The 24,168-nt window shown below is 44.7% G+C and overlaps 1 protein-coding gene across 10 annotated transcripts in view; it reads right to left on the bottom strand.

The window, feature by feature from the left end:
• Positions 1–24,168, bottom strand: part of NEO1 (neogenin 1) — a 170,196-nt gene that overhangs the window by 112,636 nt on the left and 33,392 nt on the right. For all 10 annotated transcript variants that reach the window (XM_085588559.1, XM_077785860.2, XM_077785859.2 and 7 more), the window contains exon 2: positions 4,309–4,626. In XM_085588559.1, the coding sequence (XP_085444685.1) occupies positions 4,309–4,626 (318 nt within the window). The remainder of the gene's footprint in view (positions 1–4,308; positions 4,627–24,168) is intronic.

Genomic DNA, 24,168 nt, shown 5'->3' on the forward strand with positions numbered 1-24,168 from the left:
TATTTAGTTGAGGTGAGAAAAAGCAAGTCAGACGCTATCAGCAAGTGCTTCTGAATTAATGAAACTGAGACACACCTGAAGTTTGTACCAAGGCAGTGCCACAGCTGCCTCATCACAGCCAAGCAAATGACACAAAGCTCAAAGCCAAGAATTATCAATTGCAAGGATAAGTGGAAAAAGAGGAAGAAAAACAGCTGGATTCACTTGGGGATAGAAGATGACAAGAGGTGAAACAAATAATTTAGTGAGCAGTCTTGAAATGGATTTACAGAGCAAATAAATCTGCATGATCAAACTCAGTGCCTTGTCACACTTCCCAACTTCTAGATCCTCATGTATCTGTTCTCTCAATAAAAGCTCTTACCAAGCCACAGTAACCAGTGACTGGGGAAAGATCATCTCGGGAATATTTTCAGCTCGTGTCAGTATATTTTTTATTAAAATACATAAATATTTATTTTTCCAAGATGAATTACGGACACAGATCTCCAAAACTTTGTAAATCTATTTTTAATCCATGTTTTACAGCAGCTTTTTTAAACCCCCTACCCTTCTTAAGATCTAACTAGCACTTAAGTATCAAAGACAGATTTGCATTTCAAAAGCCAATTAAAAAACATAGTGTACCAAGGCACTGATTAAAGCCTTGTGGCTTTACATAAATTAGGCAGTTCCTTTGACTTTCCCTATTCCAAATCCATCATAACAATGGGAAAATCCTACACATTACATGGACTGTATGACCACCTTCTCCCTTCACTACCCTTAGAAACTGGTGATGATAAATGCAACCCTCATTTGCTTGAACAAACTAATCTGTGGAGGCTCAAACTGAATGGGAAAGAGATACTCATATCCCCAAACTGCTGCTCATTAAAGAAAACTAACATTTATTGTTGTTTGCAGTTCCTAAACATCGAGGATTTACTACTATAAGCCTGGTAGAACAGCAAACACTTTCCTACCAAGGTGTAGCACCACACAATTTCAAGTTACAGACTATTTCAAGTATTCTTCACAGTGGAATATTTTATCATATCCTCTGACTTTTTTAAATCAAAAAGCAGCAAAGATCAATTTCTTTACAAGGCTCAGTGTGGACCTCTTGATCCTCACCCCTCCAAAAGCCCAAAGAGCAAAGTCTTCTCATGGATCATCACACACAGAAAAGGTCCTTTAGAGGCACGTTGCCAGGTGCACAGTGAAGCTGCCATGACCCGCTCCCCTGCCACGGCACACTCAGAGCAGGGTCAAACACACAAACTGATGAAACCCCAGCCTGTCTCCAACACAATTCCTTCAATCCCACACCCAGCACTCCAGGCCCAGGCACTCAGCATATTTTGGATTGAATTTTTCATACAGTGGCTCACTAATCAAACCCCTGTCATCCTACGGCAACAAAAGAGCTTCAGATTCCAAAACCCAAAATATTTAGATGCCTCAAATTAGAATATACAGAAAGTCCTTTAAATAACTTGAGAAACTTAGCCAAATTTGGCCACCTTCCTGCAGGCAGATTGCTCAGCATCACCCACCAGCTGTGCAGTTCCAAGACTGAAAATTCCAGCCCTGTATCCACATGATGAACACGACATGTTGTTACTGGATTTCCTTGCCCTGGCCTCCGTGACACACCAGAACTTGTAATTTTTAAGAGTTATTTCATGAGTAAGAAGCTGCTAAAACATGCAACCTACACTTCATAATGTTCCCTTTTAGAGATCAGGTGCACGGCAGCACCACACCACACACAGCAGAGGAACCACTGCTCAATTAAGAGGGGAATTGGCTCCCTCCCACTGGAATTTTGAGGCCGAGGGGAGCCCTCACTATGCCAACAATGCCCACGCTCACCGCAGCCCGAAAGCTGCCAATTAAAACAAAGAGTGGGAAGGAATATTAAAAACCACTGTTAAAACTAAGGGATTCAAATGAGGACAAGAAAAGCAACAGGCTAAACCAGGATTTAAATATTCCACCTCTTATTCCAAAGCCTTCAGCATATAAAGTGCCCTTCCCCCTACAAGAGGATTAAACTCAGCATGGTCTTGCCCAGCTCTTGGCACTTGTCTGGGGTGGTAAATAGGTTTTCACACACCCACATCTGCCAAAGCCTCTGCAGCAGTGCAGCCAGAAGATGATCTGGGGCACGTTTCCAAGGCACAGGATAGCAAAAGGCAATGCACAACATGTGTCACCAGCATTTCCTCTAGTTCTGGGCAATAAAAGTACCATTTTTATTGCATGGAATTGATCGATAATCTTAATACACAGCTGTCAGGCCAATGTGTGCCAAAGGGGCAACTGGTTGTGTGGGGAAGGTCCTTATTGCCTTGAGCTGGACTGTATTTGTTCTGTTTTCTACCTAAGAGTTTTTGGAAAAAATCCTCACCAGAACTGCATTGTTGTTTGTTGTGGGTTTTTTTAAAGTAGGCTCTTGTGTTTCTTTCTTTTTTTTTTCCCAGTACTTGGGTTCTTTTTCAAGTAGCAAAAGGCTCTTAAAGATTCAATCATTTTAGAAAATATCAATTGAAACAGCACCTTCTACCTAGATAGGAGAAAATGGAAGTGGAAATTCAGCAGACATTTTGGTTTACCTTCATTTTTAACCCCATTAACCTCACCTAATGATCATATAGAGCAGGCTGATAGCAGAGGCAGGAGGCTGAAGGCTCTCATGTGGAAAGCAGCAGAATTAATCCCGACAGCAGCGAGGCAAGGAGGTGGTAATTGCTGAAGAGAAGTGTGGGAGAACTGCCTTTATTGTCCTCATTGCCAAGAAGCTCGGAAATCTATTCCTCATTAAGAGATTCTCAAAGTCACTCTTTTAAGGTATAAAACCCCAATTTTTCTATTTCTGACATCGCTGATGTTTCACAACAATGTTACAAGCTAACTTAATGGGAACAACATGTGAATACAAACGATGGAAGCAGCAGCTCTGGGAGATGCAGGAGCACCAGTCAGGAAGAATTCATTACCCCGAGACATTTATTAAGCAAAGGAAAAAAAAACTGTTTGAAAAAGGCTGGCAAACATCATTAGAGAAACAAAGGAAAATTGCTTCACAAGCTTTTTTTCTAGTTACAGTGCCTTAGTTTACCTTGTTTTTTCATTTGGGTGGTTTTTGAAGTCTCACCCTTACTCAGTAATTACAAGTCTCTTCCTGCTTTACTGTTTACAAGACACAAACTGACAATACCAAACCCTGAGAAATAAGCAAGTGACAGAACAGACCACTTTTCCCAGACATAATCCTTATTTTTACCTGCAAACTTCACTCTCTCACTGCTTCCTACCCCCAAAATAAAGCTATCACCTATCAAGTCTAAAGGGTACTCAAAACACCGAAGCGAGGTTATGACTTGGGCATTTAATGGAAAATTGTATGTGTTTGGTTGGTTGTTACTTCTCAGACTTCCTTGTTCACACCTGATACTCAAGAAACAGAAAAATACAACTCCCCACCCATCTCCCAGTCCCGCAGGGATTGTACACACTGCTATTAGGAGCTTCCCAAAAGTTTCAGACAGAGCAGGTAATTCTTCACATCCAAGCTCAGAAAGTTATTTTAAGGTTATTTATACATAAAGAAAGCAAAATCCTGTTTTCTTCTCCTTTCTAAGCTGTGGTAAATCTCCATTGTGATTTCAGACACCTGACACTTCTCATAATCCATTCATTGCAGCTTTCCTGATCTCCAGCATTTCCTGAGAAATACCCCACATTAAGCTGCTTACAGGAACAGAACACATGCTAACTCCCAGCCAGTAAAATGGGAGCCACAGTAGTGGTTTCCCTGAGGTGACGGAACCAGCTCATGCTCCTTGGGAAGCATCTTCCCATTTTTCCAAGGGCAAAGCATTCCTTTCTGTGAAAAGTGATACTCACTTCCACAAATTTAAAAGGTTTATTAAAACCTTACCAAAAATACAACAGAAGACTGAATAGGGAACATATTACAGCACCAGGAGCAGAGGATCTTTCCCACCATGAGCTCATCCTTTTAACACTTCAGCCCTCCCGAAGTTCTGTCCATTGACTCCTTCTTTGCTGCCCAGTGGTGGAGATCACTTCTGACACCTTGATTGGAGGTCAGCTGCTGCCACAGCAATGAATGACCCTCCCAAATGTCCCAAACCCAGCCACCCCTGATAACAACACAATGGGGGGTGAAACTCAACTATAAATGTATAAACCTTCTCTTAACATATATATGATATTTGCCTTTTCATTGTGAGAGTCCACCATCACATTACCCATCTATCACCGTGTTCTCAGCCACACCCCAAACCAGAGCCTTACCTGCCACGGTGAGCTTCGCTGTCCTGCTCACGATGGTCCCCAGGCTGTCCACAGTCGCCACGCACTGATAATATCCTTCATCAGGTTTATTGTGCTTGGAATGCACCACACTGTTAATTAATAAAGATCCATCTGGCAGCAGCTGGCGGCGGTCGTCCGACACCAAGTTGAGGAAAGAGCCGTCCTTTTTCCACTCGATTCGGGGAGGGGTCTCGCACTGAGCCGAGCAGTTCATGATCACCGACGCTCCACGCACCGACAGCACGTCCAGGGGCTCCACCAGGAAGTAGAAAGGAGTGAAGGTTCTCACAAGCGATTCTGCAGAACATCACAGAAATTTTGGGTTCGTTTTCCACAGTTTTTAATGTGCAACAAGCACAAGGCACTGCTCACATCCTCCCCCTGAACACATTCAACCAGCTTGGTCTGTGTGACAGTGTTTTCTGCTTTGATTATTCATATCATGGACCCTCAGATTCCCAGACATTATCATCCCTAAAATGTATTTCCCTGCTCTGCTCTCAGCCTCTGTGGTGTGGATGCCCTCCCAGCAGCTCTGTCCTTTGCTCTGTGGAACCAAGATTGGGAACCATCAACAACAATTCAGCCCTCAGGACAAAGTCTCCCATTCTGAGCTTAACACATCTTGCAAGTGTCATACAGTGTTTTGTTTTTTTATTTACTTCAGTTCTAGTCCAGGATAAACATGATTATTTTTCCATTTTAAGTATTCCCCAAAGAGTTCTGTAATTAACATCTAGTTTGCATTAAGAAGTGAATTTTAATTACTGTCTTTCTGGTGTATTTGGTCAAGCAAAACGATTCTGTGTCAATATCACTTTGACTTGTCTTAATTTAATCATCTGTAGAAAACAGAAGACAAATTCTTCCAGAGGAGAACAGTTTTCAAATCAGCATAATACTGGGTTCAGAGAAAAGAGTATCTCAGTTTTTAAAACCCACCTTAGAAATAACACTCGCATAATAATAACGTACTCCTGCACTCATCTCAAAACTATTTCATCTCAAAACTATTTCATCTCTCACCATTGACCATTTCATCTCATGGTCAATAAAAAAAATGATCAAATATTTTAAGAACACCTAACAGACAAATATGCATTTAATATAACAAGATTTGTTTAATTAAGCCACACTCTGAAGGCGACCTTTACTTGCAAACAAAGGCTGTGTTGGACGCATTGCAGCTTCTCCCATTGCTTGGTTGTTTGTGGGGTTTTTAAAATCGGATTTACCTTCTAAAATGACCTTAATTAACAAATTGATGTGATTTCCTCTATCACCGAACTACACAGAGAGTCCCTGGTCTCCCAAGAGCCTCTGGCTTCCCCCCAGAGGGACTCCAGCCTTCCTGAACAGAGCCCATTGTCTCTGCTACTCACAATTCACAGCAACTTGGAGATAAGGCAGGAGTGGCGTGAAAGAAACAACAGATAAATTAGCTTTGGCAGCTGATAGCATTCAAACGCTCTCTTACCTTCAAGAATCCAAAGGGGAAATAGAGGAAAACATTCTAGAGAGACTGAAGTTTCCCCAGTGACAGTGTCAGGCTGAAGACCTGTTACGTTGGGATCCAAATCCTTGGATTGTCTTTCTTGAGGATAGAGACAACCCAAAAAAAACCCAAACCAAATATACAGAAAAAAAAAATCAATAAAATTAAAAAAAATCTAGGAGCTGCTTTTGTTACTCTGGTTTGTAGAAGGACACCAATGTGTGAATGTTCTCGAGTCTCTGTGCCTCTGAAATCCTGAGTGTCAGCTCTCACGCAGCAAAAGGCAGAGCAGAAACAAGAGCCATGAACAGCAGGAAAATCTTTTACCTTTGTACCCCAATAATCTCTTCCATTGCAGCAGAAACCTAAAGTCCTTATTAAAATTAAAGACTGAGTTGCAGTCCCTGGGCTTTCCAAAGGAAACATTTCCCCCACCCCCACCTCAATTCCAAGCTTCTCCAAGTTTCTCCAGTATAAATCCAGAACCCTAAGAGAACAAAATACACTGGTTTGAGTTTTGCTTCACTTTGGCTTTTCAAATAAAAGCTAGAAAACCTTTAAAAGGGGAATAGCAACTTTTTGTTTGTCCCGCCAGTCTCCAGCTCTGATTGCAGCAGATCTAATCAATCGATAAAGTGAAATTGCTCTTGCCCTGGAAGCAACAAGGTGTCCAAGGCAATAGAGAAGAGGATGTCAAGAGAGGTCACAGCAAGACCTAAGAGCAGCTCCACAGGGATTATAAACCTTGAGGAAGAACAGAAAGCAGATTCTCAGCCAGGTTTCAGAGGTACCAAACTCCTGCCAAGAGCCCTGGGAAGATATAGCACAAGCTGCTCTGTCCTGGGATATCACTGCGCTCCTGCACTGAACGCAGTGGGGACAAAATGTGAAGGGTGGGTGAATAACCCCATCCCAGCTTGAAGGACGTTAAATCAGAACAGAGACCATTTTTCCAGAGGATTGGCAGTTGGGGTTTGGGGCACTCTGGAGAGCCACACTGCAGCCAGCTCAACTTGTGCTGCCTTCAAGTCTCAATTCAGCACAAAAAGGGTTTGTACTCCCTTGAACTTAATAAACTTCTATTTCTACCAACAAGCCATTTCTCCCACTCCTTCAACCTACTGATAGCTCAGCTCGATGACAGCATCTTATTTTGGGTAGAATGGGTGTGCATTTGGTGCAGGGAGTCCTGCCCCTTTCCACACACTTACAAACACAGGCCTGTACACACCACTGCTTCCATTTGTGCTAACGCTGGCCAGCCAAGGAGTTATGCTAAGGCGTAAGCCTGAGTCCCTGCTCGGGAACAGGAACAGATCAATCTCACTCATTCCCACCAGGCTGGAGTTTATTTCTCCCAAATCTGCTCTGGAGATGAGTGGCAGGGAGGCAGATGTGCCAAAATACAACAGAATGCCCTGGCACAGACAAGATCTGAATGAGCTGCACACACGGAGTAAATTCTCATGTCCTGGAAGGTCCACAACTCCCTGACTCAGCCCTGTCAGCACACAGGCAGCTGGGCTTAGCACTGCTGTGCCCATCCCAGGGCACAGGCAGCTGGGCTTAGCACTGCTGTGCCCATCCCAGGGCACAGGCAGCTGGGCTTAGCACTGCTGTGCCCATCCCAGCACACAGGCAGTCGGGTTCAGCACTCCTGAGCCCATCCCAGGGCACAGGCAGCTGGGTTCAGCACTCCTGAGCCCATCCCAGGGCACAGGCAGCTGGGTTCAGCACTCCTGAGCCCATCCCAGGGCACAGGCAGCTGGGTTCAGCACTCCTGTGCCCATCCCAGGGCACAGGCAGTCGGGTTCAGCACTCTTGTGCCCATCCCAGGGCACAGGCAGTCAGGTTCAGCACTCCTGAGCCCATCCCAGGGCACAGGCAGTCGGGTTCAGCACTGCTGTGCCCATCCCACGGCACAGGCAGTCGGGTTCAGCACTCCTGTGCCCATCCCAGGGCACAGGCAGTCGGGTTCAGCACTCCTGAGCCCATCCCAGGGCACAGGCAGTCGGGTTCAGCACTCCTGAGCCCATCCCAGGGCACAGGCAGCTGGGTTTAGCTCAGCAGCGTGGCACTGCTGACTACATCACTACCATAATCCCCAGATCCTGGTCTTGGAAACTGCTGTAAGGCTTGCTACTTTCAATTTAATGCTAGACTAGCTGATTATTCCTCCCTAACTGTATTCACTTGCCCTTGGGTCCTCCAAATATTTCCACCTTCCACAGAACAGTTTGCCAAATTTGAACTCTAACCTTGTCCTCACTCTTCCCTAAGTGGTGTGAAAATTTAACAAGCACAGTTTACACCATCAACCACTCTGGGAGTGAGATGGCAAACACAAATTTACCTAGAACACACAGCACAAAATCCCCACAAAACAGTCTCCAACATCAACATCAGGATATGGAGGAGCTGCTGGAGAGAGTCCAGGGGAGGCCAGGGAGATGCTCTGAGGGTGGAGCCCCTCTGCTCTGGAGCCAGGCTGGGAGAGCTGGGGGTGCTCACCTGGAGAGGAGAAGGCTCCAGGGAGAGCTCAGAGCCCCTGCCAGGGCCTGAAGGGGCTCCAGGAGAGCTGGAGAGGGACTGGGGACAAGGGATGGAGGGACAGGACACAGGGAATGGCTAAAACGTGGAAAAAGGCAGGTTTAGGTTAAATTTTGGGAAGGAATTTTTCCCTGTGAGGGTGGAGAGGCCCTGGCACAGGGTGCCCAGAGCAGCTGTGGCTGCTCCTGGATCCCTGGCAGTGCCCAAGGCCAGGTTAGACACTGTGGCTTGAAGCAGCCTGGGACAGTGGAAGGTGTCCCTACCCATGGCAGGGAGTGGCACTGGATGGTCCCTCCCAAGCCACACAATTCTATGATTCTAAGTTTGGGAAATACAAGCTTGTTCACCTCACCCATTTGTCCAGGAACTGATGCTCAATTAACTACTTTCACACATTCCTACCCCCTACAAGTAAAAATACTCTGGGGTCTTCTAGTCCTCCTTGTAGCTCCTCTCTGCTCAAATTCTCACAAATAACCATCAGTTCTGACACTGTTTCAGCCAAGACAAAACCCAACACCCTAACGTGATCTGACAGTATTTCACCACGCGGTGCTTCCAGCCTGTCCTGCACTATTTTCTGTACAGAGGTGCATCTTTATAAGGCTTCAGGTGAACAATGTGTAGAACAGTAAATGCCAAGCAGCTGCACAAGTGGGAAGAAGCTTCCCTTCATTATCCAGTTAAGTTCTGGAAGACACAAGCACTCCAATATCCACCTTAAATCACCGAAATGCATCCTTTAACAACCGCCTGCCACGAGCTCATCAGAAATTACAGCACTTAGGAAAATAACTCCAGACAAAACCACTCTGATCTCAGTCCTACTGACTCCACATAAATCACCTCAAACTGGTGCACAGCAATGTGTCTCGAGATTTTACCAGCAGTGCCACAGATCTGACTGGGATTCAGTGCTATCGAGTCACGATGTTCTCCTGAGCACGAGCAGCAGCTGCAGCCCAAGCACTGGGCTCCAACACCACATTTCCCTGCACTTGGCAAAGAAACCACATCACATTTTACAAGGACCAAATGCAACAACCATCCAGAAGGAAAATGTGGAGCACAGGATCATTTCAGAACTCCTTTTTCCAAACAGGATGATAAATTAAGGCAGCCAAAAGCTGCCATCACAATTAGCTGATGAGCAGTACACCAGGATTTGGTTTAGAAGGAGTCAAACCGGGCTTTGATGAAGAAAGATCACTGTTAGGAGCTGAGGAACAACGTGGCAGTGGGGGCAATACCTGTCCTTCTGACTCCAAGGGCAATTTAGGAGCATGGATATGACACCCTTCAAGCTTGACATGTAAAACAGAAGCATCTGACAAATCCTGATCGGACTGGCAGGACTGTTAGACAGCCCCTTCTCAGTGATAAAAGCTCCGAGCTCTCTGGCTGCAGAGAGCACTTTTAAAAGGCCCCCCCTCAGAATTTAATTAACGTTCCCAATGGCCTCTATAATCCTAAAGACAGTGTTATGCCCTTCCTAACCCACATCATTACAAAAAGTCGCCTCCAGAATCAGCCAGACATAGTTTAAGTGAAGATGTTCCCCACACCATTCCCTGCAGGCTGCCAGCAGGAGCTCACAGGGAACTTGCTCCGTGGTTTTGTTCACATATTCATGGCTAAGGAGCACATTATCTATGTGGGCAAATTGCTGCATGTGGCAATCTCTAAATAAATATATTTATTTCCAGCTTGGTAATTTATTGTCCTTGACAGCATCAGAAGCATTCTGCATTCCCCAATAAGCTAAATTTATCTATGATATGACAATGTACCAATGTTTAGACAAAGATGTATTTTCTGCTAAGTGTTACATTTTTCTCTTATAATAGAGATTATAGACCACTTGATCAAATTAAACTACAACAGCAATACACACCAGCCAAACATCCTTTGATTTTACTTTCATAAAGCTCTTGCAAAGCCCAATCAAACACACAGTGCTTGGCAAGTTCACCACACTCAAAAACCAAGGTCACATTTCTAAACTGTGTTCTCCCAATGCCACTTCAGCTCCTGCTTCACAAAAACTCTGCAATCCACAAATTATACTAGACAAAAATTAAATTGCACTTAAGCATCAAGAAAAAAAGGAGGGAGTGTAAGAGCTACCCCAGACTGCAGAGTACAGTATAAATCCTGCTGGTACTTCCATAATTCCAGCCGTGGGCTGACAGTGGAACCTGGCAGAGCAAGTGACGGAACATTATGAGATAAGTAATGCCTTGTATAAATCCAGACTTTCCCAGACTGTGTAGATTCCTTTCTCCTTCATCTCCAGCAGATTTCCTCCTCTGATGATTTAACACACTGTAACAAAGATATCCATCACAAAGAGTAACTCCTCTTCACCCCGGCATGTTGGGAACTGTGGGTTAGGAAAGGTGCTTGAGGAATGCTGTGGTGCCTCAAATCCCCCCCGCCCACAAGGGAAGGGGCTGTTCTGAAATGCCCAAGGGGGAGAGAGAGATCCCTTCAGGATGGAGGAGGGCGTGTGGAAGGAGTTGTGCCCTGGGAGGGTGCTGAGGCCCTGGCTCAGGGTGCCAGAGCAGCTGTGGCTGCCCCGTCCCCGCAGGGTCCCAGGCTGGTTGGACAGGGCCTGGAGCACCCTGGCCTAGGGGAGGGTGTTGCTGCCTATGGCTGGGGGTGGACATGGATAATCCTCTCCAACCCAAACCATTCCCAGATTTTATGATGTTACTGAGCTGAGAAGGTTTTTGACACCATGTGCCAACAAGATCACAAAAATCAAGACAGTCACTATAACGATGGCATTACTGTAACAGAGAAGGAGGTAACATGGTTCAGGACTTGGCCTCAGTAACTCAGGAGTATCCAGACAGCACAGCAAATAAACAAAAGAATCAGTCAAGCAAAGTAAGCCATATTTTGCAACAATGGCTTTAGAGCTTTGTTTATATTTCCACTTACCTTTCGTTTGTTAAATAACAAATTATTGTTGGCTTAATCTTAAAGTGACCTTCTTGATGGACCTCAAGCACAAAATTATATTTTAAAAAATTAGTCCATTAAAGAAGTGTGCAGGAATAGAATTAAGAAGCCTCCAAATAGTGTGGGGTGTCTGCAGTAAATCACTGCAAGGAAGCATCCCTGCATCTACTCCAACCACTCCCTCTGTAAGCGATACCATCACCTCATATATTATTAAATAATGGCAAGAAAAACACGATAATGATCAGCAGCCAAATCCAAACACAGATTGTAATCTCCAAGATCAGATGTCTGTGGAGATGCATTTATCTGGTGCTCAGTTCCACAGCCTTTCAAACCCCTTGAGAGAGTCAGACATTTTTTACCTGGATTTGGAACACGTGGAAGTGATTTTGTTATTTACAATTAATTGTCCCGGGTGCTGTGCCATGGCTCCCTTCAGCAGCTGCTCCCAAGCACTGTCACACCAGGTCACAACCTCTCTGTCCCTTTACTGTGGGGCTGCAGTTCTGTTCAGTTTGGAAAAGTGCAGGAGAAAAGATGGCACCAACTCCTCCTAAAGCAGGACCCACTGGAACCACTTCTCATAGTACCTTTGTAAAACTTGCCTCAAAAAATCCCCACCAAGGAGGTGCTCCTCATGTCCAGTCCAGATTCCCACTCTTAAACTGTTTCCTACTCACAAGAATTTAAGCATTTGCCTTAAATCCAAGCACAAAAAAAAGGAAAATAAAAAGCTGTCTACCAGCTGTTCTTCAAAAACAACTTCTGGTGCACCTTTTGTTCCTCCTGAAGTGCCAGGAAAAAAAATCCTTTATAAGCACTAAGCCCAAAACTGTGGATTTCTTTCAGGTTCTTTAAAAATATCCTTAGGTTTTACAGAATTGGCATGCAGCAGCTGAGCCCCACAGACCTCTCACCTTGTGCAAGGAACATTCTTTCAGGCCACTTTGCTTTTATAAATTAAAGGAAACACAAGTCAGACCGTCTAAAACCCTACACTTGAATGAAGCCAGTGAGGAAACCTCTCTGAAGGTCCCAACTGCAAAATTTCTTCTTGTAACCATTTCAGATGGAAAGCTTAAAGGATTTTATCCTCTTTTCCCTTTTTTTGTGGAATACTAAAGCCATTTCTCTCATTTCAAGCAACTATCAGTTTTTAATATCAGCAGTGCTTCCTTCGAAAAGCACCTCAGTCCCAGGGGACGAGAGCTCCATTATTTATTTAATTTTTAATTCTTCCAGGGCCTGTTTTCATTATTTTCTCCCCCTGGGCTGAGAAACACCCCTCCAGCATTTCTCCACAAGTTTACTAGAGGGCACTGTAAAGACACCTACAAAGGGAAGAAAATGCATTTCTGTTCCTCCCGGTGAACAATAGTACTTTGAGTTTTCCCCAGAAATAGCTCCCAGATGTTGGCTCCTGACAATGCTACAGTTGTTACAGCAGGTGAAAAGGAATTTCCATTTTTTTCCTGGAGTAATGGATTTCCTCTCCCTGAGTTCCAGTCTTCTGAGCACTCAGGCACCTAATTTACCTCTTCAGAGAGAGATGTGAAAGAGAGTGGCTTTCCCAGGGTTAAGGACAAACAGAAAATCCACTTGTAAGGCTCAAAATAACACTCTGCACACAATGCAAAGAGCTTCCTCATCCTGCCCTGCTCCTCCTGTCTGGGCTCCACTCAAACCACCCTGCTCAGACCCACAGAACTGGCTCCCCAGACCCTCCCAAGGCCAGACAAGACTATAGCTCCCTGTGGAGATGCCCTGCTGGTCTGCAAACCAAGCCCAGATAATAATCAGGGAACAGATTTCTTGCTTCAGACAGGGTGGGTTTTTTGCCAGACTGGTATTTCAAAAATGGTTTAGAATACAAATACAGAAAAAAATCCCCACACATCACAAGAGGATTATTTGCTGAAACCAATTACTTAAATATTTCCCAAGTGTAAACACACTGCAGCATCCAAGAAATGTGCATCAAGGGGAAAGCATTTTTACCACTTCTCAGATGCCAACAAGGTTATGGGGCACCCAACAGAACCAATTGAGTTTAAGATGCTCTTTAAGTGAGGCAAGCTCCAGTCACAGCAATGGCCAGAAAAGCCACACAGGAAGAAATTGGCAGGGAAAAAAAAAAAAATTGGTTTCTATAGGAAGCATCTAATGAAAAAAAGGATGAACATGAAAAAAAAAAGATGCAAGAAGAATCAAACAGAAAGTTCCTGGACATAACTTCCAGTGTTTTTCTAAAGAAAGTGTCTTTTCTTTGTCATATTTCATGAAAAAGGAAAAATTCTTAACAAATACCTTTAATGTCAGATCAAGCAGGGAATGTGTGAGAGGACCTGGAAACAGAACAGCAGCGTTGGATCAGAGCAAAAGGAATCCCTTGAACTCAGCATCCTGTGAGAGCAGCCCAGAGCAGATGCTGGGGAGCACCCAAGGGCACAACCAAGAGCAGCAAAGCTCCCCAGAGCCAGCCCCAGCACCTCCCTCTCACAGCCCAGCAGCACCAGGGCTTGTTCCTTGGCTCAACAGCCCCTGGAGGCAAAGCACAACCAGCACCTTGGAGCTGCCTTTGGGGAGAGAAGGAAGGAAGAAGGGGAGAGGGAAAACAAATATGAGTTCAGAATTTGATTTGGTGGTCCCCAATTTAGGGGAGTAGTGCAGAGAGATCAGGATAATCAGTAAATTCTGTACACTCAGCACAACTAATTGTACAGCCCTTCCCTTCTCTGGTTTCCTACCAAGCACTGCTCAATCACACCACTGACCTACAATATATAAAAATATAATAACTTAGCAATGTGTTAATGAGGGTTTTATTGATCTTTCAGGGCAGTAGTAAAAAAGAGGAACAGTAGAAAGGTGGAAACGATGCACATATACACTAGTACAAACATGCTACAATGTTACCAAGAATCTTACTCTAAGAACATATTTACAGCAGTTTTCTATTCCATAAAATTCAACATTATTTGCAGAGTTCATTAGGTGTTGTTGTGGCTTAACCCAGGGATGAATCAGGTGCAATTTTACCCTCACAAATTTAACTCAGCACTCCTGTGAAAGTGAGCTGGCTGACTAGAGAGCCCCAAACTGAGACTGGTTTAGCAGAAAGGGTTAGAGCAGGATGACAGGAACACCACCAGCCACAGGAAAAGAGGGATGCAGCAGGTGCCCTCAGTGACATGAAAACTGGGGCAGATTTTAGTCACACCAGCACCAAGGTAATACCCTGGGGAACCTGGGAAGAGAGAACCAGCAGTATTCCCAGTTTTCCTGGACTTCCACTGAGCATAAGAGTTTGTGTCTGTGTTTGCAAAGCCCAAACTAAAAGCTGCGGAGTGCAAAGCTAAAGCCCTCAGAGATGCCCACTCTGGGCAGTGACCACAGCACAGCACAGCACAGACCCTTTGAAAATTACAACAGCCATCAAAAATATCAACCAAACATCTTACTAGTATCATCAATGAATGAGCCATATAAAAGAAATAATGTACAACAAGGCTTACAAAACCAGAATGTTACTGCACCAGATTTCAGGAAGACTTGGCAAATCCAGAACTGGTAAAAATGTATATAGTATTTAAATCTGGTATCCAGATCAGCTCCAATATTTAAATGAGCACCATTTTAACTGTGCAAGTTAGTAAAAAAAGCCAAGAAATGACATCCCAGAGCTGTGCCCACCAGGAAAGCAGTTTAAGCATGAACTCGAACACACTTGGAGTCAAAAGCTCCTTCAAGTTACTCATTCTTTATTCTGAGTGGTGGATAAAGCTCTATTTGTGCCACCTCCACAACAAATCGTGGTTAGTTTGGCTTTTTTCCATCCCCTCAGCTGTGAACTCTGCATATCGATCCTGAAACGTTTAATGCCTTTTACACGCTTTGCCTGCTCCTGTTCACCAATGCCACGGGCTCTGCCTGGCCCAGCACTCCCTCCCCAAGGAGGTATCTGCAAATCTTCCTCACCCTTCACCAAGAAATGCACAAAAATGATCTGGAATAAAACCCAAAATATCCCCAAGTCTTATTTACCGCAACTTAATTATTTCAAGTACAGTGAATGTATATGGAGCAGAGCAAATTACTGGATTTTTGTTTATTATTTGCTATATAAGAAATCAAGCAGCTACACTTTGGGAAGGCAACTGTAGCCTATTAACAGTGCATTTGTATTCTAAACAGATCTATAAAAAAATCTAATTGCACTAATCCTTTACTGTAACTTTGCAGGCGAGTTATTTTACCCAGCTGACGTTTTTCTGTAACAGATTCCCATTAAGCTGTGAGTGCTCCTAAGCTCCACAATCCCAGAAAAGCTATGAGAAAAGAGCCAAACGCCTCAGTGTAACTCCTGATTGCCAGTGTCTCCTTTTCCCCACGGGGAGTGGGTTGGTCCACAGCTATCTCCCCCTCCCTGGCAGGGAAAGGGGCGAGGGGAAGCCCCAGGGTGTCCCTGCCATTCCCACACCATCCCGAAGCACTGGAGCTGTCTGAGTTGGACAGGTAACACAACCCTGGGCTGTAACTGGAGCGTGTGGAAGCGCCATCCCTGCCCCATTTGATCTCAGTTGAAAGTACAGTAAAATGAAGTGAAAGAGCAGTTTTAAAAGCTTTACACAGATTCTTGTCTCTCCTCAAAGCACATTAATGAAAACACTTCCTGTGGCAGTGTGTGAAGACAAGCAGCACCTTTCATCTCCCCTGTTTACTGCCTTCACCTCCCCGATTCCCAGGCACCACTGGAGCTTTGACTGGCGCAGCTTTTGTCAGAATGAAGGAAAAAGCTCAACTGTAGCTTTGCAAATATATTAGCAAAAACATTTGCAAGTATTAGCTTGGCAAATGTTTTATACATCTGAGGGGAAAAACAGATTTATCTGTTCATTTATATAACACAGATTATTTCAAAGTGGGAAAGTACATTTCAAAAGAACTTACGTAAGAGTGGAAATACAATTACTGCACGTATTAACTGAATTATCATATAGATATGGGTATTACTGGATGCACAGTTCTGGGTATGCTGCTTCCCTCAGCCTCTGCTGTGGCTAATCCTGCCTGTGCTATGGACTGGCACACACTGACAGCTACCTGGGTGGCTATTTGAGAGGTTCCTCTGCAAGGTTTTGCTCTGCTTAACACGAAGCAGAATTTTTCAGTTGAAATAATAACATCAAAACAGGCCCCAGACCTGCACTCTGTGCATCACGTCTGAGAACAGCACTCCATTCACACCACTTCACTCCAAAGCTGTTAAAACAAACACAGACCTGATGAAATATTAATTTGGCTAATTATGGCAACAGAACTCCAGAAGGAAGTAACAACTCCACAGAAACAGAGCAGTACCTGTTGGCAGCAGTGCCAAGTGCCGGGACCCAGACGTGTGGCAGATGGCTCCCGAGGCGCGGGCACACCGTGCTGGGCACAGCCTTGGCTCAGCTCTCCCTGCTTGGACCATGCAAAGGCTCACCTGGGTAGGCAGAGCCTATGTGTGACCTACTGAATGGGGGCTTTTAGGGAAACACAGCACACAAAGCATCTACTGCTCAATAGTTGCTCCAGTTCACAGACTGCAATCAAATCCTAGTGTTTTCACCAGAGAAACATTTATTGCAATAAAAAGCTCTTCAACCTGCTTGGACAGCAGATGCAAAGTACCTGGCAATTAACTGCCCAAACCAAAAATTTTGGATGGTAATACTTCATAAAACATCATTTAAATGTAATTCTTTGCCTGGAAGAGTCTTCTGGAGCTCACTTAGTCCAGCCAGCTGCCCCAGGCAGGTCTATTTAGATGAGGCTGCTCAGGGATCTGGCCAGCCAAGCTTCAGACTTCCCCACGGAACAATTTCCCAACAATAGAAGAGAGCAAGCGAGAAGTGTGTGAGCATCCAAAGTAGCAAAGCACAGTGAGAGCTACACCTCAAACTGGCTTTTCATTATTTCCTTCCTGACATATCACAACTGTGAGCTTTAGTTAAGCATCTACAAATTAAAATTCCCAAAGCCACACTAATGGCAACATTAGGAAAGATCTGTTTTTAGGAACTCGGCAGTAAAAGCTACACAAAGTGCCTGCTGTGGAGCTGTCACTGCACTGATGGTTTTATTTGTACCACCAACCATGTAACCTGGGCTGTTCTGGCTCCCAGAGCCCAGCACACGAGTCCAGGAACCAAGAGACACACGGAGCCATGGCTGAAGCTCGACTTGGAAGCGTTCACTGCCCTAGTGTCCCTCTGTTCCTAAACATCTCACTTCAGCTGGACTCTGGCCCAGCTCCAAACCACAGGCTGATCCCACTCCTCAGCTGCACATCTGAGGAGAGTTGTCACAACTTCTGATGTGACTGCTTCATCCCAGGTCAGCAGTCACCACCACCAGCACAGAACAAGGACCTCAACACCCTTACACTGCTGTCTTTGGTTCATTCCCTTTAAATCCAACCTTCCCCATACTGCCAGGGCAGCCTTTCTCCTTCACTTGAGGTCCCTGGCAGCATCAATGTAAGGTTTTGGCACATCCTTCCCATTTGCATCAAGGTCAGTGCATGCCACAACAAGCTTTCTATTTTAAATATTGCACATCGATAGGACTGCATTAAAATACAAAGCCTTTACACAGCTCCAGAAGATGTAACAGCACAGCTTTTCCCAGGTTCTTTCAGAACTCCTGCTGTAATTTGTCCCAGTCCTCAAGCAGCACCTTTCAGAGAAAGCCACAAACGCTGGGAGCTGCAGGGCAGAGCCTCCACAGAGCCACCACCAGACACCATTAGAGAGCTAAAAATTCCTTTGGTCTCATTTTCCCTGTCCATTCCAGAGTTTATGTAAATAGCCTGCACAGCTTTCTCCTGAGAAACTCTCCCAACCTAAAGCTACCTAAATCACAGCATAATCAGATAATTAGATTGTGGTCCCTCTAAGTCTGCCATTAGCACTTCCAAGCTATGTTTAAGGGGATAAAAAAAGCTTTATTTCAAGTAATTCACAGCACATGATGACTATCACAAAGGGGAAGCTCTATTTTCTAGCAGAGTAATTTACACTTTCTAAACAAAAAAATTCCAAGAGAAAAATTGTCATATAATATGTGGTGGGGTTTTTTGTTTGCTTTAGGAACTACAAGCAGAAAATGGACCTATTGAACCAGCTCCTTTCAGCTGTAAGAAGGGTGAAATGCAGCTTTGCAGGAGAAGCAAGCACTCGTGTCACCATCAACCATGAAAAAGTCCAAGACAAGAGCATGTAAAATCATTGTATCTGCTCCAAAACAGGAACATCCATGCTACAGATGGGATTATGGGAGGAGGGGGGAAACAGAGGTCAGGAACTGGTCACAAGCAGCAGCATCTGTGACATGATGCACTTGAACAGCACATTCTGCAAATACAAACAAATCCTGATCATGTTAACTTTTTTTTAAAATTCAAAACCCGTTAGGCTGGTGTAAAACATTGCTTTTCTTGGATTTTCTGGCTTTGTCTCAATACCAGGCACAACTGAGGTCCTCCTTGCCTTGCTGCACTATTACCTTGCTTGCACATCAGAGAGAATATAAATCACAGAATATTAAGCAAAGTAAGATGCTTTGCCTTTATTTGATTAGGGTTTTTCAGCAGCACAGATTTCTTACAGCCAATATTAAAGTGTAATTACTTTGTCTCCCAAAGTTTTCAAATACATGACTTGCATATATAGCAAACACCAAAGTAAGAAAGGGAGGGTAAAATTACTCCACTTTTCTGCTTAGCAGTTTGAGTTCTAGCAGCACCTCCTCCCCAGCCTCAGCAATGCATGAGGGCTTCATCCCTGCTTTGGCTGAGGATGAGGAGATTGTTAAATATTTGCCACAGATGTCTGTGCCAATAACAAAAATGAAGGAACCACAATCAGGGCAGCCAGATGGGCCAGAGCTCAGCGAGGCATGGGCTGAAGTGTGTCAGGAATCTTATGAAATGAGACATTATATAACAATATCAAATCTGGGCACCCAGAGCTGGGTCACCTGCATCTCCCAGCTGCACACAATGCAGACAGCCCAAACTCAAGCATTTAAATATCTTACACTGAGTTATATATTGACTTATTTTTACATACTTAATATATTAAAGCAGGTACCTCAGCACAGCTGTGCAAATGGGTGTACCTGCTGATTTCTAAAGCAAAAATTAAGCTAGACCTATCAACAGGGCAGCTGATAAACCCATGGGCTTTGATACAGCACAGACAAGATCATTTGAGACTCAACCAATAATGGTATTAGATCCACCTCGGCAACCAAATTAATTCTGCTGCTCCAGCAGTCCGAGTGCTCCTCACAAGCCTGTTGAGGGAGGTGGGAGCTGCTGGCCAAGGGGGTGCTGAGCTGGCCAAGGGGGTGCTGAGCTGGCCAAGGGGGAGCTGAGCTGGCCAAGGGGGAGCTGAGCTGGCCAAGGGGGAGCTGAGCTGGCCAAGGGGGAGCTGAGCTGGCCAAGGGGGAGCTGAGCTGGCCAAGGGGGTGCTGAGCTGGCCAAGGGGGAGCTGAGCTGGCCAAGGGGGAGCTGAGCTGGCCAAGGGGGTGCTCAGCTGGCCAAGGGGGTGCTGAGCTGGCCAAGGGGGTGCTGAGCTGGCCAAGGGGGTGCTGAGCTGGCCAAGGGGGAGCTGAGCTGGCCAAGGGGGAGCTGAGCTGGCAAAGGGGGTGCTGAGCTGGCCAAGGGGGAGCTGAGCTGGCCAAGGGGGAGCTGAGCTGGCCAAGGGGGTGCTCATCTGGCCAAGGGGGAGCTGAGCTGGCCAAGGGGGTGCTCAGCTGGCCAAGGGGGTGCTCAGCTGGCCAAGGGGGTGCTCAGCTGGCCAGGGGCTTCTCAGCACAAAGCCCCACTTCTGGCATGTTTGCAGTCCCTGGGGTTCACCTCCCCACTGAGCTGTTAACAGATACAAAGGTAATTCTGGATACCAGTGCCACCTCTTCAGACTGGTAATCTAGGTGAGCTATTTTTACCAGAGGATATTTAATCAGTGATCTGAGAACAATAATTATCTAGAGACACCGAAAATCTGGGGCTACGCTGCAGGACCACACAATATAAAAAACACAGTATACAGAAGGACAATGTAATGAGGGCTCTGTCTGGGACACGTGAGTGTTCAGAAAAGCAAGATCCCACAACCACAAGGCACAATGAGCTGTCCCAAATTCTTTCTGCACCAAACCCAACTGTCTGAAGGGCTGCTGACTGCAAACCACCCCACCAAAGCAAAGCCCAGCAGATGTCACGCTCACATCACAAGCAGCAAGTTGAAAACATTTCAAGAGCAGCTCATGAAGTTTGCAGAATTTGGTTTTAGTTCATAAGGGAAAAAAAATCATGGTCAAAACTTACTATTAGACTAAGGTGTCTTTGATATCTCATCGATTAAATTAAATGTCATTAATTTTGCATGCAACTCATAGATCATTCTCTAAATGCTATGCCAAAAATCTAATTGAGTCTTCATTAAGTGATCAGATGGGAAATGGGAGCTCTTCCCTCACTACAGAATTCAAGGTTAAAACTGCAGAGCACCAAGGACTGTTAAGAACTGCCTCAGACCCTCACTTTCAGTCACCACACAAAAACCCCTCTATTTCATTATTTCGTTCACTCCAAGTTTCCCCTATTAGCTGGCTCCTCCTCCCATTTTACACCAGTAACCTTGAAAAGAGGACAGGTGGAGCTACTAAAGAAAGACAAAGGGGCTTAAAAAAAGGGATTATTTCAAGCTACAATTAGAGTATCCTACCAGACTACACAAATTTAAAGCTGAAATTTAAATTAAATTCAAGCTGCATTTTTCGCCACATGCTTGTCATTACCTTTTTGTGATCCCAGTGTCAGGAGAGAACAATTCCTAGGCTCACCTCCACCACCAAGTGCCACAGCAGGATTTGGCCACCCTTCTGTTATTTGTGGGTGATGATGGAACAAATCGACTCTGCCATTTCACAACGAACAATGAGACTTTAAAAAAGTGGTAATTTAATACACAAAGACACTTCTGGAACAAAACAGCACAGCAGAAGAGGCAATAAGGATTATCTCTGCCAGGAAGATGTGCTGCTATTCCCCATGTCTGGAGGATAATGTTAGGTCATGCCTGCAACCTCCAGGATGGAAAAGGCCCTTGGTTAATGCCAGGTCACCAAGCAGGACTGCCCAGGGATGAGAGGTCGGGCAGGAACACAGGCAGGCTCCCAGCTGGCAGGGGGATGTGGCCACTGCCTGCTCAGAGACCAAAGGGAAAGGACTGGAGCCAGCCAACAAGAGCAACAGGGAGCAGCACTCCAGGTTTGGGAAAGGCTTTGGAAAACTCCTCTGGTGCTTCAGGCAAACAGGAGCACCGCACTGGGACAGGAATGGCTCCACATGGCCATTGCTGGAGGTTTTGGGCAGGTCGTTTGGACTTCATTAGTTCAAGAAAGAGACACCTGCCCTTTGTGTCTTCACAGCTACCTTGGTTCAATCGTCTCGAGTACAACCTTGGAGCTCTGTGCCCATTCCAAACTCTGCTCTCTTTGGTGTCACACAGCAAGAGAAGGAATACTGAGACAATCTGTTTTCCTCTTCGCTCCAAAGCTGTACATTCAGATCCAGCATCCCACCCTGCAATTCCACCTCATATTTTTTATTAGATCATTTTTTCAACATAAGCAGTACAGCCATAAATACTAGTTTTTCCATGAGAAGTATTTTGTACAGGTGGTATTTTGAGTCTCCCCAAATCATTGATCTATTATTGAGCCAAGCTGAAAACACACTATCAATTTTCACTGAAGTATTGATCATGTAGGGTCAAGCCTTACAAGATACATGGAGCACCAGGAATCCACAAGCAGGCAGCTGGAATGAGCCATGGTATTTCCGATGCCATACAAGGAAAGGAACTTAGAAAATAATATTTAAACAGCTTGCTGGAGTGCAGGCTACTTGGAGGAGAATGTCAGCAGATTGGGTACTGATTACAGTGAAAGACTGTGAGCCCCACTTGCAGAAACAAAGGTGATTTTTGAAGGCTGCTCCCTGAGCAGCAGGCAGCCTGGCCCAGTTCCCCAGCCTGAAAATGAAAATAAACTCAGGTTATCTCAGTTAAGGGGAGGTATGGATGGTAGGGAGTCTGGGGAATTTAAATATTATGGATAAGTGTGAAAACCCCACCTTTGCTTTGCCAGTAAGGCATTGCCATTTTCTACGGCAAAAGAGAAAAAAAAGAACCATTTTGCACACACATTCCTCCCCAGGACTGGCATTGCCAAGAAGTTACAGGGAAGCTTTAACAGACACCAGTGTGATCTCTAAGTGACCTGGACACAGCACTGGCTCCAAGCTGGGCTGGACACTATTTCAATTACCCACTCTCTCTCACAAAAAGCTGTTTTTTCACTTGATTTTCTCATTCCCTGCAGCCTCATCTGCAAAATGAAAACAAAAGCGAGAATAACTTCCCCTTGTAAAAACCTTGCAAGAGATAACTCGGGCTGTTAGTTGCCTTTGAGCTGCTGGGATCTGCCTGGTTTTCTGCCATACTCCTCTGGAAGAGCCCATTAGGAGATTTGTATAGGAAATCAATGCTGAGGAGCTGCAGGTAGCCCTGGCCTCCTTTTGTGTTGCCAGCACATGGCCCAGCTGAAGCCCCGGCAATCCCAAACAATGACATCACTCGGCTCCACGAGGCATTTGGGCAAGGTAAAAGCCTCGCTGTTCCTTTTAACCATTATTGCACAAACTATAGCAAAAATGTGAGCCTTGTCCTGCCACCAATGGGGAAATGAAAAGCAAGACGGGCAGAAGAATGGTGTCTCAGTCATGCCACTCCAGCAATAATGTTTTTTCCAACGAAGCTTTCAGCAGTCAGACATAGGAAAGATTATAGACACGGAGCCTGCAGTTCCATTCAAAAAGATCTTTGTTAGCAGAAGCAATGAAAAGAGGGAAAAAAGCCCACAAAATTCCTCCACTTAAAGCACAATCTCAAAACATATGCTTACAATCCTGGAAATCTTTGGGAGATTCAGGGCGTTCAACAGCTGCAGCTGAGCTTACAATGAACATCACAAATAAATGCTAATGAGATGCTTATAGATCCTGAACAAATTGATTTACTGAGATCTTGTCGAGTGTCTCCTATCAAGGGTTTGTCAGAGTAAACAACCAAATCCTTATAAACAGAAGTGACTCATTCATTACAACTGGAAGAAGAAAGGCGTAATAACTGAAGCCATAGTCCAGGAAGATGATAAAACCCCCCAACACACACACGTGTTATTTACCAAGAAATAATAAAAATTAAGTTTTTTAAAACCCTGTTATAAAACATGTACAGTTTACCTCACCAGACAGCAACAGATCAGCTTGCAATGCTGTGAGTATATTAAAATCCACAAGAGTTACCAGCACGAGAAGTAACCCTAATAAAAACAGACGTGAATAAAGCTTTAGGATAAACCCACATAAAGCAGATGCATAAGGAGTTCATACTTATGCTGAATTGTTTTATTGCACATTGTTACAGTACAACCTCTGTGTGTAAGCAGCTCCTTGGAAATCAAATGGAAGCAAATCCATTCTCTTACCAAAAAACCTTCCTGTTCATAAGGTTACATATGACTATGAACAATAAATTATGCAGGAGAAGCGAGGTAAAGCTTCAGAAGCTCTATATCAGAATAAGAAAAAATGTTTCTAGTTCAATTAAGCTGAGATGATTCCATACTATTACAACTGCCTAGCACAGAGAATTCTAGGATTCCTTTTTGGCCAGTCACCTATAAAAAATGAACATTTAATGGCTTCA

Source organism: Lonchura striata, chromosome 10 (genome assembly GCF_050655825.1).
Source record: "Lonchura striata isolate lonStrDom1 chromosome 10, ASM5065582v1, whole genome shotgun sequence".
NCBI lineage: Eukaryota > Metazoa > Chordata > Aves > Passeriformes > Estrildidae > Lonchura > Lonchura striata.